General features: G+C 32.3%; 1 protein-coding gene across 1 annotated transcript; it reads right to left on the bottom strand.

The window, feature by feature from the left end:
* Positions 1-1,146: 1,146 nt before the first annotated feature.
* Positions 1,147-8,851, bottom strand: LOC120176262 (GDP-mannose transporter GONST1-like). Its single transcript, XM_039182713.1, has 10 exons — positions 8,715-8,851; positions 7,352-7,504; positions 5,205-5,427; positions 4,921-5,060; positions 3,849-3,970; positions 3,385-3,491; positions 2,397-2,551; positions 2,083-2,199; positions 1,608-1,705; positions 1,147-1,490 (listed from the first exon to the last, which is right to left on the bottom strand). Exons 1-10 carry the CDS (start codon positions 8,723-8,725, stop codon positions 1,432-1,434), a joined length of 1,185 nt encoding a protein of 394 aa, XP_039038644.1. The 5' UTR covers positions 8,726-8,851; the 3' UTR covers positions 1,147-1,431.
* Between the last annotated feature and the right edge of the window lie 6,640 nt (positions 8,852-15,491).

Raw genomic sequence — 15,491 nt, 5'->3', positions numbered from 1 at the left:
CTCTCATTATTGACTCACATAGTCAACGACTAAGCGTGTGATTGTTTCACACGTAGGTTCAAAGAAATTAGAAGATTAAGGCTAGGAAGGGGCAACATACAAGGGAGGAAGATCAGATCAGAACAATTTAAACAATAGGTTTTTCTTGTTATTATGTAAATTATTGGCATGCAATACAATTTTTAAATTGAAATTCTCTGATCCATTTTGTAATCATATTATTTTATATTTATGTAAATTATTAAGTATTTACTTTCAATGTAAGTTTGAATTTTTAATATTAAATTGGATTTAAGGGTTTCACCACTTAATATAAATAAAAGTTTAAAATTTTCAAAAAGTCAAAGTTTTAAACAAAGGTTGATCGATTTTGGAGTGTGACGGTAAGAATGTCTTGTAGTGGATAGCTAATCCTGCTTCCTGCCCAACCCACTTTGCTCCCATTGTTAAGGATATTGTATCAATGGTTATGGATCGAGCTGTTGTATGCGCCTCATTCAGCGTTGTGCAAACACGATGGCAGATGAATTAGCAAAGAAAGGAATTAGGTGATGCGATATCGCTTTTCGACTGAGGCGATGTTAATGCTCTGTTTTGGTTGTTTCTTATTGTTTTTTCATGTTTAAAACATATTTTCATCTATGGATGTATTGAATTATGGATACAATGTAATATATGAGGTACTTTTTCCTCCTTCCGCTACTTGTTGATATACCTCTTTGGTAGGTCGATAAGTATGAAAGGGTTTTTTTAATGAGACCTCCCATTTTTATCAAAAATAAATCTCTCTATTATGTCACATTATCTACTGTGAATTGTCATATCAGTACCGTAGAGTATAATGTCAGCATTATAAATAATCATATCATTATCAATATCGTTATAGTCAAAAATAATTTTTGTTAATCAAATGACCATATCGATGTTTCCCGCAATTTAAAAATCACATTGGATGCAAAATAAATCCATTAGCCATATTAATTCCTACAAAGATTTGAGGAACTTATATACCATTAAGCCTATTTAAAAAAGATAAAGTTGTCTACGCGAAATAATTAAGTGAACCTTTTTTCCCTCTTTGAAATAGAAGTTGACTAAAGGATGCATAAATTATTCTAGAATATCAGTAAAATACAAGGTAAAAAGAGAACAAGGTACCCCCCAATACAAATACAACATAAAATCTTTGATTTAGCATCAAAAACAGACGCTAAACACAAGGCAACTCCCAATTATCAGTTCCCCCACCATCCCCACAACATAGAACTTCTATTGGGAACCAATTTTCCACCACCCCAATGTGCTGTCTTCCATGAAAACAGGTCGACACTTAAACAATGCTCAAAAGCTACCACAGCCTGTATGTTACTTGCAAACCTTCACTCACTGGATGCAAGCACCGTATACATACATACTGCTACAAGAACACTCTTATGATTGTGATTTCTCCCGCATTTTGGCTCTTGCGAAAAATACTCCTGCCAAAAGACCTGCAAAATGCAATGGAAATGGTATCTTATAAAAGGAAATTGGAAAATGAGGTCAAGTGAGTAAAGGGTTTGACTATATCATTAGGCAGAAACGTAGTTCCATTCCTGAGAGCTTACCAAAGAAGATGCTGGCAGAGTTTTCCAAACTAGTGGGGACCTTGAAAAGAACGATCCCAGCTATAGAGAGGGGGATTTTATTCAACGATCCCACGAGGCTGCAGATAAAGAAAATACATTTTAACCACTAGTTACACAAGTACAAAGTCATTTAAGCGATATGGCATTCTAATTCCATAAATTGGTGCGGTTTAAGGATTACTCTCCTAAATCCATAACTTACAGAATTCAAGATGTGTTCAGCATGCAGTAACGGGTCGAAGTGCACACTACAGCAAACATGGATAGCATTTCGCAATGACGAGCCAATAAAAGAACATTGCCTCTACTCTAGCATAACCTAACTTCTAAAGAAAATGCATTGTAACAATGTCAATCTCAAAAGCTAGAAACGTACGTTTGATATTTCAGTCTAATCATACAAAGCTAAAAGTAACTATGGGCATATTGGCCTTTGGGCCCTTTTTCATCTTACCTATACGTGGTAGCTCCTGTTTGATGAAGAAACCACATTGAAGTGAAACTGATCGCTAGACCCAAAAATCCACTTAAAGTCGTCACCAACCAGAAGTCAGGCCTTCTTAAAAGTGGTCTGTCAAAGTAAATCAAAGATAGTGAGATGCGAAAGAGTTCTAAAATAAGAAGTACCAGAATCCATAGTTAAGTGACAGTAAAAACTACTCGTTGGACATCTATATTTGTCAACAACAAAATTTACAACAAAACAAATAAATAAAAGATGCTATGAATTTGTAACGTGAATAATGATAGGGGAATAAAAACACTCACGTTGTGTATAGATAATCGACCTCATTGAAAACAAAAATAAGAAGAATCCCCAAAGGCAATGAAAGTGTATTATTTAGCAAGACCATTGAAAATTCGTTCAAGTTTCCAGATTTGGTGACCTGCTTTGCGGTATCCATGACCCTACGCAAAGTCAGCTGCACCAGTAATAATAAAAAAAAATAACAAACAATCATTTATGACTTTAGATTTAAAAGAGAATGAATGAACTAGAGATGAATCCAACAAACTGAACTTGCAACTATATCCTGGTCAGCTGGTCCACTTTTGAGAGATCAAGGCTAAGAATAGAAATTCAAGGCACAACTTATTATAACATTTGGAATCCAAAAGCAATTGAAATTTCAGTAAAACCCTAGTGAATCAATATAATTTGAGATATTAGATCCCAATAAATATGGCACATGGATGTCTTAAACATCTCAAGAGTCGACTATCACATTAGCATTACTCTAGGTGCACCTTCAGGCAGAAGCTTCACCAAGAAATATTCATTTACTAGACACAAGCAACTGATCTCACTTACACTGTAATGGTTTTTAACACTTTCCATATTGAAGACCTCTCATGCACATGATATTTTGCACTATATAATCAAAGGCAATAATACGAGTAATGGTATGCTAACATGATATCTGCTTTATTACCTAGTGCTGTCTCTTTTTAATCTCATAGATAGCAAAGAAATTCAAGATCCATATAGAAAATTCTAAAGAATTAACTTGAGGCAAAAAGGCTGATCCTGTATTAACTTACCGCATGTCTGCATGTAGATATTTAATCCTATAGCTGCAATTTGACACTTATATAACCTTTCTTCCTACAACAAGTAAGCTTTCATTTTGCAAACACCAAACGAAGCTTGAAACATCAGCAACTGATTTATGAATAGCTATTGGCTAACAGAGTTTATTATATTAAGCATAAAACATCATTTTTTATATTTCACACAATCTCGTTATATACTCACAGAATATGATGCAGTTAAGAAGCAGTTTATAATCTGCCATGCATATCCAATGGCATGAAATGACAGGTCTGTTATCCCTCCAGAAACTGCTGAAACAATCTGCACAATACAGATGCAAGATCTTGTTACGCTCATTAATCATTATAACAGAGCATGTAATAAGATATTTCCTTTAGATAAGACAGTCTTCAAATTAACCCGATTTCTTATGGAAACAACTTGATAAGTTCTCTACAAATAATAACAAACCAAGTACAATACTCCTTCATGTTAAGCCAATTACTTTCCAGAGTGATTATGTTCAAACTACCTCACTGGTAGAGACTATCGTAATAAAGAACCAGGTTCTTTGTAGATACTCTATCAATTACATAAAGAACCAGGTATTTCCTAGAAAAGAACAAAAGAAAATGGCACAATAACAGTTATTTGAAAATATTCCTTTATTTTTAAAAATGTGTTTAACAAAGCAGTCCACACTCTGCTATCATGATGCTTGTTGAATAAATACATTTCACCTACTGCAGTAATTACATTAGTAGCATTCTTCAAGACCGTGACCATTGCTACATTGATATATTTCAAACTGCAGAAAGCAACAAAAATCACAGTTAAGCGACAATATAGATGAATTTACTATTTAGAGCTTTCTCCGATCATTCATGACAACTTATCCTTTTTGGAAATAACCTTTTTAAAAAAAAAATGCAACAACGAGTGGCTATGCACAAACAACTGTTCCAACTACCGCCACCTAAGATAATCTCTGGAAAAATAATAAGTAAAATGCTATGGGCTATATTCAGGGGTTTTTTAAGAAATTATAAAAACAAACATTAAAATCGACTACTGAGTTTATGGAGTGCGTCTGTGCATGTTTAGTAAAACTAGAAATAACAGTCAAGGTGTGATCAAATTTAAACATCAATTGCATAGCACTTAAAGAGCCTATGGGTGACAATTCAAAAAGCCATAATGACTGATGGGGTTACAACCCATATAATTAAGGTTGGTAGCCTAGTTGGAGAAGTGTGACAAGGGTTTTGCATGAGTGCACTATCCTTTGTGTTTGAAGGGAAGTCCTATTGGACAGCAGACCTACTTCGCTATATGGTATAAAATGTATTGGCTAACAAGAAGCAACATGTACAAAAGATGAATAGTTTGAAACGCACATGTTAAGGTGGATGTGTGACAAGAGAAAAAAAAAATGGCAGATTCAGAAATAAGCATATTTGTCTTGAAATTGGGAAAGCACCTATAGGGGATAAGATTAGAGACTATTGAGCACAGATGTATTTAGATACCAAATTCAACTCTTACTAAGTGATATAATGCAAAATCAACCATAATGATAAAATGCAACTTGAGGCTAACCAAAATGAGACTAATTTCTTCAAATAGCAGCAGGTTACTGATTCACAAGCATGGGATTACAGGAAACAATTCTCAAATATTCTTTCAGCTGATGGATATATAAAAGTAACATCAAACACGAATTCACCTAGATGACCATACTAGAAATGCATTTCATACCTGAACATGCTTGTAAGAAGCATGCCAACAAATATGACATTCACGGGTAACCAGACTTTAATCAACCTCCATGTTAGAGGCTCTCTTGATATTAAGCCCATAGAACTCAGTATAGAGACGATAAAAACGGAAATAAAGTTCTGCAGGCAGACAGATCCAAGAGCTTGTAAAGAGTTCAGAGACATTTTTTAACCAGTTTATTGAATCACATGTAAAAAGCTGCTGCTATGAAATAAAGAAAAAAAAAATCCTAGCATAACGATTGAACAGTTTCAGTAAACTACCTGATATAGCATCAAGGATATCCCAGCACTGAAATCATAGCCGAAGAGCACAAACTTGTTTACCAGTATCATGCTGCAAGAGGATAAGCAATACGCAAGGCCAGCTAATAAGGCCTGATTTTGTATTTGAATGGCCTTGTTACTGTGTACTGTTTTATTCCTTTCCTTTTCCAACTTACCATCCTCCAAATCCATATCAAGAAACTTTACTCCAGATAATAACCTATATTAGCAGAAAATTTTATCAATAACCACCATTCTCAAGAGGATATTACTTTACATATTATAGGACCATTACACTTGTATTTATACCTATGATGTTGATGAATAAAATATGAGAAAGTATTCTATTTCAAAATTTTACACCAACAAAAAATCGAAGCTAAAAACATGTTGAACCCGTTGAAGCTCACATACCAATTAAACAGAGAGGGGAAAGAGGCTAGAACCCTTAGGTGGCGTTTGGTTCGCTAGAACGTTTCTGAGGGAATTGGAATCTGTGAAGGAATTAGAATCTGTCAGGAATTAAAATCCAATTTCATATTTTGTTTGGTTCGGAGACATGTCAGATGAATTTGATTTCAATAATGTAAAATGACATAATTGCCCTTCCTGTTTTTTTGCTTTATTTTAGTTTGTTTTACAACTTACATTTAGTAATATATTATAAAAAATTTAAAAATATTAAATTCTCATTTTATTGATTGATTATTCATTTCAATAAATTATAAAAATCATGCTAATAAACATCATAAGTTAAAAACATCGCAATCAAAATATGTTAATAAGTTACCAAAAGATAAAGCAATATTTCGATACATTCCAATCGGAGTATGTTAATTAGTTACAAAAAAATATACCAAAAACTATTTTTATTCAATATATAAATTAGAAACCCGACCCGACACGACACGAAATAATAAAAAAAAAATTTTATTCAATAAAAACATTTACTTAATTGAAAAAAATTATATATAGAGGGGTATTATTGTAATTATTCCTAAATATATAAGGTAAAATTATATATTTTTTCGGGTCGGATCCGTTTTTTTCACCCTAAACCCGAACCCGACCTGAATATCACACTTAAAAAACCTGACCCGACCCGAACCGAATATATGAATTAGAAATCCGACCAAACCCGACCAGAAATAATAAAAAAATTATTTTTATTCAATAAAAAAAGTGATTTAATTGAAAAAAATTATATATAGAGGGGTATTATTGTAATTATTCCTAAATATATAAGGTAAAATTATATATATTTTCGGGTCGGGTATTTTTCACCCTAAACCCGAACTCGACCCGACCCGAATATCACACTTAAAAAAACTCGACCCGACCCGACCCGAATGTATGAATTAGAAACCCGACCCGACCCGAAATAGTAAAAAATATTTTTATTCAATATATGAATAAGTTATCAAAAGATTGATGAGGGTAGTATGGTCAAATTTCAATTCCCTCCAACAAGGGAATTGAATTTCATCCATTCTTTGATGTAATTTACTTTCCCTCATTTGATGGAAAGTTGAAGCCATGAGGGATTCCAATTCCCTTGAAAAACTTGAACCAAACATGGGAAAGTGATGGAATTGGATTCCAATTCCCACCAATTCCAAGGGATTTATGCCAACCAAACACCACCTTAGGGAATGATAAAACCCATATCACTTTTAGAATACAATAAAAATACTCCACTTTACTTTCAAGTCACATAACAATCAAGTTTCCTCCCTTCAAAGCTTAACACCATTAATAAGCAAAACCCGGTTGGCAACGAGAATGAAGGTTATCTTTCAATGGACATTCTTTCCACTCTTTATCCTCTTTTCTCCATACCCAAACACTACCCACACACAATGAATGGGAAAATCTCAAGTAACAAGCTGTAAAGTTCACTAAAGATATCTCTGCAGATTTCAAGCATTAAGAGCATTTTCAGAGAAGCAGTATACATGGTGGAATCAACTAAATGGCTGAGAAGGAGAAAGAATTTCTAAAAAAAGAACATACGTTATCCACATTCAAAAACATAAATGTGGAGAACTGTAAACTAGAAATTTGCAATATGAGAAGCTTTCTTAGAAATACAAAAGCAAAATAAATCATGCAAGTGCACCAAAAATCACTTAAATAAATAATACCTGTTAACATCTCTTCTTACTGGACTAGAGTCTTGATGGCCCTGATCTAGCACCCCATCTGGCTCATGAAACTTAAGGGAAACCAAATTGGCATTTTCGGTGTGATTCCTTTCAAAATGAGCATCAGGAGAATCTAGAGATTCTGACAAAGATCTTCCAAACAAAAGAAATATCCAAGACTCAGTCTTGAGCTCCAAACAGAATACAATGTATAACGTAATAAAGTATAGGCAGTAATGATAGCAGAAAACAATGGTTAAATAATCATAAGTCTATTTTTCATGTTATACAACCTCCAGCACAAAGAATCTATTGCTGCTAGAAATAATGCTAACATCTTGAATGCATAATGAATCAGGAAAACAAAATAAAGGACCTATAAAACTGGAGAAGAAGCCGGGAGGGAAGAGGTGCTTCAGTTTCCTATTGTAAAAGATTTTGATGGAAATAAAGTAGCATATAATTAACAGTATTTGTAGAAGTAACAAGCCCTACTAAACCTTCAATTCCAGCTTCCTTGGGGTTGAAAATCATATTCTAAATTAATTTCGACTAGGATAACTCCAAAATTATTAATAATACCTGCACCACTTTCTTTTCAACATTATGAGATTCAGCCCCAGAAGTAGATGGGAGAAATTTGCAAATTACGTAGCATGGATACATACTGATACACCCAATAATGGTGATCCATTTACTAAGCACGCAATGGAACTAGAGGTTCCTTAACTTATGTGTTTACCAACAAGAAATCTCTTGCTTTTTCAATGCATAAACATAGTAAAGTAGCCATTACTTTCTATCCCTTATGTCTATAATCAAACAAGACCTAAATAAAATGCCCAAACCCAATTACTACGTCCTCTTTTAATTATGAAATATTTGACGTGATACAAGAATAAAATTGTAGAACCAAGTTAACTTATACCTACAAACGGAGCTAAGCAACAAGATGTTCAGAATGAAATAACTACCGCACCAAGTTTCTCAATACTTGGTCTTCCCTGTTTCAGTTCTGAGCTGATATGACTCAAAAGGAAAAGCCTTTTTCCTTATAGTAAACTAGATCAGCTGGTATAATTTGTTATCAAGCACCAAGGGTAACTTACCAAGTGAAGAATTATATACCGACACTAGCATTAAATGTAACATACACTTTTAAGTACGGATTAGCACCTTGTTTTAATTAAAAATACATATAAATTTATTATCCGCATCTAAACTTTATAATTCAACAACAGCTGGATAAAACCCAAAGCTAGATGATCTAGCTATCGATGTTCATAAGCAAAGAACCAAACTCTTTTTTTCAGATTATAGAGGGAAAATAGGGAAAATCCCAGAAAGAGAAAAGAGAAAATACCTTGAACCCATCAAGCTCAGCAGTTGATAGCTTGGGAATTTGAATTCATAAAAAGCATTCAAATTGTATATTGTAAAGAAATAATACACCAAAGAAAAGCCGAAGAGGAGTAGATTTGAGAAACAGAGAGAGAAATAAGGTGAGACCTTTTCTAGATATGAACGAGAAAAGCAAAGAACAAAAAAGGAGAATATAAAAAGGGAAGTTCAGAGAGTTGAAAGAGTTTGTTTAATAACGTATACTAAAACAAACAAGTGGCCTGCCTTACACAATCACACAAAATCCCCAGAATTCCTTTTTATTTGACTTAAAAAGATTGGAATTTTGAAATTTCTTTGTTTTCGAATAGGATGGTTGGAACGTTAGAACGTGTGTTTTTGTGACACTGGTTGGAATTTGCCCTTTTCGCTACTTCAAAGATTCAATGCGTTTTTGGGTTAATTGGTTGAAAAACTATTTAACCTTTACATTAAATTTTTATTCAAACTGAACATAAGAGTGAATTTTGAGTCAATATAACTACAAATGGTAAGGATCAAATTAAGTTGACTTAAAACACACACAAAACTTGAATTAGCTTGAGATAAATTAAATTCAAAGTGATTTCATCAAAATAACATGACATTCAAATACTTGGCATTGAAATACAATGTATAAAAATTATATGCCAAATATATTACTCAATTACATATAATTAAAGGTTTTCAATTATGTTCAATTCTTAATAGAACAATAAAAATGAGAATTATTTTTTAAATTTTTAATTATGAACACGGGCTTTCACAATAAAATATGTAACTGATGATGTATCAATTATTAACAAAATTAATGGGTTTTTTTATTTGCTTTATGGGTTGTGGATAGTGACCTAAATAAAGAATAATAAAGCGGGCTAGTTGCCTAAAGTTAGAAATATTTGTTTGTTTTATTGAAAACTTTTGTTGGAAAACATTTTTTAGAAAATGGAAAATATTTTTCATTGTTTGGATGTTACATTGTAAAATGTTTTTCATTGTTTGATTAATTTTTCTAAAAGCAATTTTCAGAATCTATTTTCAATAAATAATTATACATATTTTATGAATTATTTTTTTTTACTTTTTAAAATTTATTAAAAACTAATTTTTATTGTTTTCAATAAATTTACGGGAAAATGTTTTCCTAATTTTTATGTGTTTGGTTGAAGGAAAATTCCTTGATAAAAGGAAAATGTTTTCCAATCAAAATAAAATCACTCATTTTTTTCCCCGTAAAACAACTTACCTTGTGAAAAGGGGTAGTCATTTTCCAGCTCCTTCAAAGCTCAAAACACCCAAATCACCCCTAAGAAAATTCGAAAATGAGAGTGCCCCATAGGTTCAGTCCGGTAAGGTTTGTGTCCAAAACCTTTGCTAATGGAGTTTATAAATAGGCAGCTAAAGCTGAGGATTTCGCATTGCCTTTCTCCATCAACCAAATTGGAGATTCTGATAGAAACAAAAAGAGAATGGGATTTTTTTTAAGAGAGAGTAAAAGAGAATGACTTTCCTAGACAGATTGAGGATGACGAGCGACAATAGAAAATCTGTGGATCAATTATGTAAGATAAACTGACAAAGGGAGAACTTAGTTTATCAAGTAGGGGACAAGTGAAGAGAGGATAAGTGAGAGGAGGGTTTAAATTTTTTCTTTTAGTTTTAAGACATAATTGTTCTAGCTAGTGGGATGATGCATTATATATTTTAAGTAAGTTTAAGAGTTTGAATCATGAAATTTGTAAATAAAGTAAACTAGATTGGGAGGGTTACCCTTGTAATAGACTTTTGCATTACTTGTTTTAGATTAATTAATCAATATATCATATATCGGTGGTGATTGAGAACAAATCATTATATATAGTACGAGCATGGCAGAGATTATACAATTTATTTTGGATATAAATATTAAAATTGTTTAGTAAAGACATTATTTTCTCTCCGAGCATATCAAGCTTTAATGTATAAGATACTAATTTTTTTAGGATTGGACGAAGCATTTAAGTAGGCACCCCTTTTATATAATCTAAATGATCAATTCATCAATAAACAATTTTCGTTATGCAAAAGTCTCTAGAATATCTTTTACATATTATTCAAGAATTTAATATTGTTCTTATTTCGGAGTGTGAAAACAACAATCTTTCATGATTTAAGGTCCTCGACTAGGCTATTAAGGTGAATCATCTTTAGAGATTAAGACGTTGCATACACCTAGGCATACGTTCCTAAAATTTTTACAAAGCTAAACAATGAAATGAGATTGCATTAGTCACAAGTGAGTAACTATACCAAACATCAATATAAACCAAGGATTCAAATAGCGGGACAAAAACACAATCGCGTCCACTATTTCGCGTAGCGCCGCTGTCCAAAACTTAAATCCAGGAAAATAATGGTGGGTAGTGGATTCAAGCCAAAATCGATCCGTCGCGTCTGCAATCTAACGTGTAACGGTTAATAGCTATCGACACCATTTTTCGCTCAAGCGGGAAAAAACTTAGTGCGACTTGGGGGTTTTTTTCTTTGAAAAGGTTTTGAAATGTTAGGAGTCGTCATCGACCTTTTGAGTTAGGTAGGTCGAATACCTAAAAATTTTCTTTTAAAAGAGGTTTTAAGAAAACATCATTTTAAAAGATAAACCAGTCTACGTGTAACCAGAGATTCATTCTTTTTTGTAATAATAAAAAAAGGGGTTCGGGGATTGATTACGTGTGGGGAAGGATAAGCACACCCACAACGCCCAAAATTGGTACCCCCATCGTTTATAAATTGTCTCTAATAGTGGAAATCTAAGAATTCGAATACAAATTTAAGTTAAGATCCTATTATTCCAAATTCAACCATACAATTTTTATTTAACGGGAAATTCTAAGGAGAAATAGAAAATATTTTAATATTTCCAATCGAAGAGAAAATAATCCCTAAAATATTTTAAGACTAATATTTCTATTTCCGACTGAAATAAAAAAATAATTTCTCCAAAGAGTTCAAGATTAAAATAATTTAATTCAACCAAATAAAAAAACCAATTAATCCAAATTACTTATGATTAGAAAAGATAAGGGATGTTCAATTATTTAAAAAATATTGAGACATAATCCCTAATAAAATTAGGTGAATTATCTCGACAAGTTTAAATAAAAAAACATTTACTTTTCCTTTTATTCTTGATTTAATTTAAACATACTCTATTTTTTAGGTTATTATAGTAGAATATTTATTTATTTTAAAATATAAAAATAGGACATCTAGTTACTTTAAGACGGTTCTTTCTTAATATTTTAAAATAAATAAATATTATCTTTAATCCAATTATGAAATCAGTTGAGTTATGCTTATGAGGCTTTCATATATATTCGAAATGTCTAGATCTAAATGCACAAACAAATTTACATGGAAAGAGAAAAAAAACCAATTACGAACAAATAAATATAAATTAAAGGAAAGATGAAAATTAAATGATATTCAATGCCGGAAATAAAATTTTACTAAATTGCATACTTTAAAGTATAAATAGTATGAATCATAAATAATAATAAATACAATGTGTGCTAACCAGGGCCAAAATCAAAAGATATAAAATACTAAGCTCAAAATAAGAAACTTGAAAATATACGAGTAAATGTTGAAAATTACTATTAAATACAAAGATATTTAAATAAATACATACATACGGTACATACATATAAAATACATGAGAATATGAAACATACACATATATTAAAATACAAGAACCAAAATGCAACAAATAAGAAAAGCAGTACCAAATCATGAATAAATAGTGACTAAAATAAAATAACAAATAATCAAGTGTCAAAATTAGAAATAAATAAAACATGAAATGTGACATATCAGTGACTAAATTGAAATTAATAAAACTAAAGTACTAAAAACAAAATAAAATAAAAATGTAAGGATATAGGCACTAAAATGTAAATCATACCTAAAAGTACAGGGACTAAATGGAAATTAAACCAAGAATACATAACATGCATCTAAAATGGGTAAACTATAAAAACAGTCCCTACAAGTTACCATTCTACAAAACACACCGAATGTTGGGGGACTTAAGGTGCAATTTCCCCTTTTATTTTCTATAAATAACAATCTTTTTGTTCATTTTTTTATTTTAATTTGGTTTTAGAGAGAGAGGGTCTCACTTCTCTCTAAAAAATCGATGAGTCGGTAGCTTACCACCCGTCGGTCGTCGTGCCGCCCGCCGCTGTCCGTCGTAGCGCCGTCGTCGCCACCGGTGGCCTCCAAATTTCACCGTGAGGTCCGTCTTGGTCTCCCCGTCGCTGATTTGGTTTCGGTTTCGTGAGAATCGACCACAAACTCCATGAATTTAGCCAAAATCGGTCGACCTTCCTCACCTCGATCTGCCGCCGTTAGATCGGGCAGAGTTTTTGATATGTCATTCTCCATCATCTCCTCAGCATCTTCACCGTTCATATTTGCGAGATAACCCTCCTAATGCTGGTGATGGGCTCAGCCGTTTGTGTGGAACCACTCTCTCCTTTATCATTTATTTTTTTTTATTTCCGATTTTGTTATACTTTGTTTAGTAATAAAGAAAAAAGAAAAAGATTTTTGTTAAACTGTTTTCTTTTATTGCTGATAATTTTTGTTTTACATTATGGTTGATTTTGGGTTATATACCCTTACATAAGAAATAAAAAACCAGAAAAATCTTTTGTTGATTTCTATTTATGTGCTTGGTGGCAGGGAGTGGTGTGGCATGGTAGACGGTATAACTGCCTGGAGTAGGGGCAGGGTGATGCTAGCAGCTTCACGTGAGCATGGCACACATTTGGTGGCTAACTGAGTCGAGCTTTGTATTGGTGTTGGGTTATTGGGTCACTGATTAGGCTTGTAGTGGGCTACTGGGTTGACTTGTTGTAATGGGCTTCGAGATTAGGCCTGTAAAATGTAATATGTAATAATAATAATATTAATAATAATAATATTTTTGTAGATTCTGAAAAAAATGAGTGTCTACAATAGCACCGATAACAAGACGCTATTACCATTATCTACCGTTACTGTGAAACAAAAATAAAAAACTGAATAAAAGGAATACATTCCTCTTAAAAGTTAAAAAAAAAAGAAAAAATTAATTTAAAAAATGGTAAAAACTCAATCAAATCTGTCAAAATCGTACAACATTGCAAAAGAAATATCAATCTAAAGTTGAAAGTTGAAACTCACATTTCCAGCAACAAAATTTGAAAAATGCAAATCTCTCTTAAACTCTAAAACACAAAACAAATCATATCAAGCAAGACTCACCAAAGATCAAATCGGGAAGACAAAGGTGTTTTGAGGGAAATCTTGTTGTTGCATGCGTCCGTAGAGCTTCTCCGCCGGTGTTGAGCAGTAGCGACGGTCTACGGGCTTCTATTTGAGAAGGTAAAAAAATACTTACTCCTTAGATCTAATTTTGTAGATATAAAACTTGAAAGTTTTTTATTTTTAATTTTTTAAAAAGATGAAAGGTTGGGGAGAGGGGGAGTTAAGACTTGAGAGAGCTTTGTCATGGGGGAATGAGGAGTTGAGGCTTGAGAAAGCTTTTGCTGGGAGTGGGTTTGGGTAGGGGAAGTTGAGAAACCTTCTTTCTTCCGTTTGCTCTTTTAGAGAAAAAAATTAAGTTTAATTTTAAATCATGAAATCATAATGTTGAAAACATTTTGATATTTTGATATACCAAACAATTTTGTAAATTAATTTTTATAAATTTTAAGATTATATTAGATTTAATTATTCGAATATATACAAGTATTACTTAAAGTTTTAAAACGTCAATTTTTACTCCTTACTTAATGAAAAATTGAGATCTATACTGGAAATATTTTTGAAAGAATTTTTACTAAAGGTTTCGAACTTTAATCGAGTCAAAATCTCAATTTTAATATGACAGTGCCGATATTGCCTTAACAGTATCGATACCATGCCAACAGAACCTCAAAATGGTACTGATACCATGCACGATATTGATACCAAGAAATATAGTAGTACCGATACTACTCATTTGGTTTTGACTCTAATATTTTTCAGAATCTCAAAATGGTATCGGTACCATTATCTAGTATCAATATTATTCTATATAGTAGTATCGATACTCCTTGACACAGTATCGATACAGTTGTTTCCAACGGTCAAATTATTTGTATTTATTGCAGGTAGTATCAATACTATAGATATAGTATCGATACCAATAGCTTCTGAGCAGCATTTAATGCGGGAAAACTGTAACACCCATAACCCGTATATAATTTTTCTATAATTTTTCTCACTTAAACCATTCATGGCCGAAATTTAAAGAACAAGTTCTAGAAAGATTAAACATGTTCTAATCATCTTTCATGCTTGAATATGAATCTACAACATGTAAATCATCAAGATTTATCATCAATTTCATGAATCATATCATGAACGTAAACCCTTAGATTTGGGATCTTTTAATTCCAGCAAGATTAGAAAACAATATTGGTACCAAATGATAGCGTTTTTCGCTTAGATCACTTTCCTATCTCACGACATAACTCCAATTCCAAAGGAATTAGCTCAAAAATGGAAAATAAATAATTTTCTTACCTTGGAAGCCTTCTCACGTGAAGATGCTGGAGAAGAACACTTTGGCATGATATTTGTTTTTGATATCATGCTTATCATCCTTTAAAACATTATTTAAAGCATTAACTTGTGAAAACACCAATATACCCTTAATATAACTTCATAATTACCATAAAACCAAGATACA

Source organism: Hibiscus syriacus, unplaced genomic scaffold (assembly GCF_006381635.1).
Source record: "Hibiscus syriacus cultivar Baekdansim isolate YM2019G1 unplaced genomic scaffold, ASM638163v2 tig00112231_pilon, whole genome shotgun sequence".
Lineage (NCBI taxonomy): Eukaryota > Viridiplantae > Streptophyta > Magnoliopsida > Malvales > Malvaceae > Hibiscus > Hibiscus syriacus.
Note: the sequence above shows the minus strand (reverse complement) of the source record. Positions and strands in the feature narration are given on the sequence as shown.

Excerpts from the sequence above, each read along its gene's own strand:
- LOC120176262 (XM_039182713.1), bottom strand. Across the intron at positions 5,428-7,351 it reads GTAAGAAGAGATGTTAACAG|GTTATTATCTGGAGTAAAGT; the intron begins GTATTATTTATT and ends CTGCTAATATAG. Across the intron at positions 2,552-3,384 it reads TCTTAACTGCATCATATTCT|CTGACTTTGCGTAGGGTCAT; the intron begins GTGAGTATATAA and ends TTACTGGTGCAG.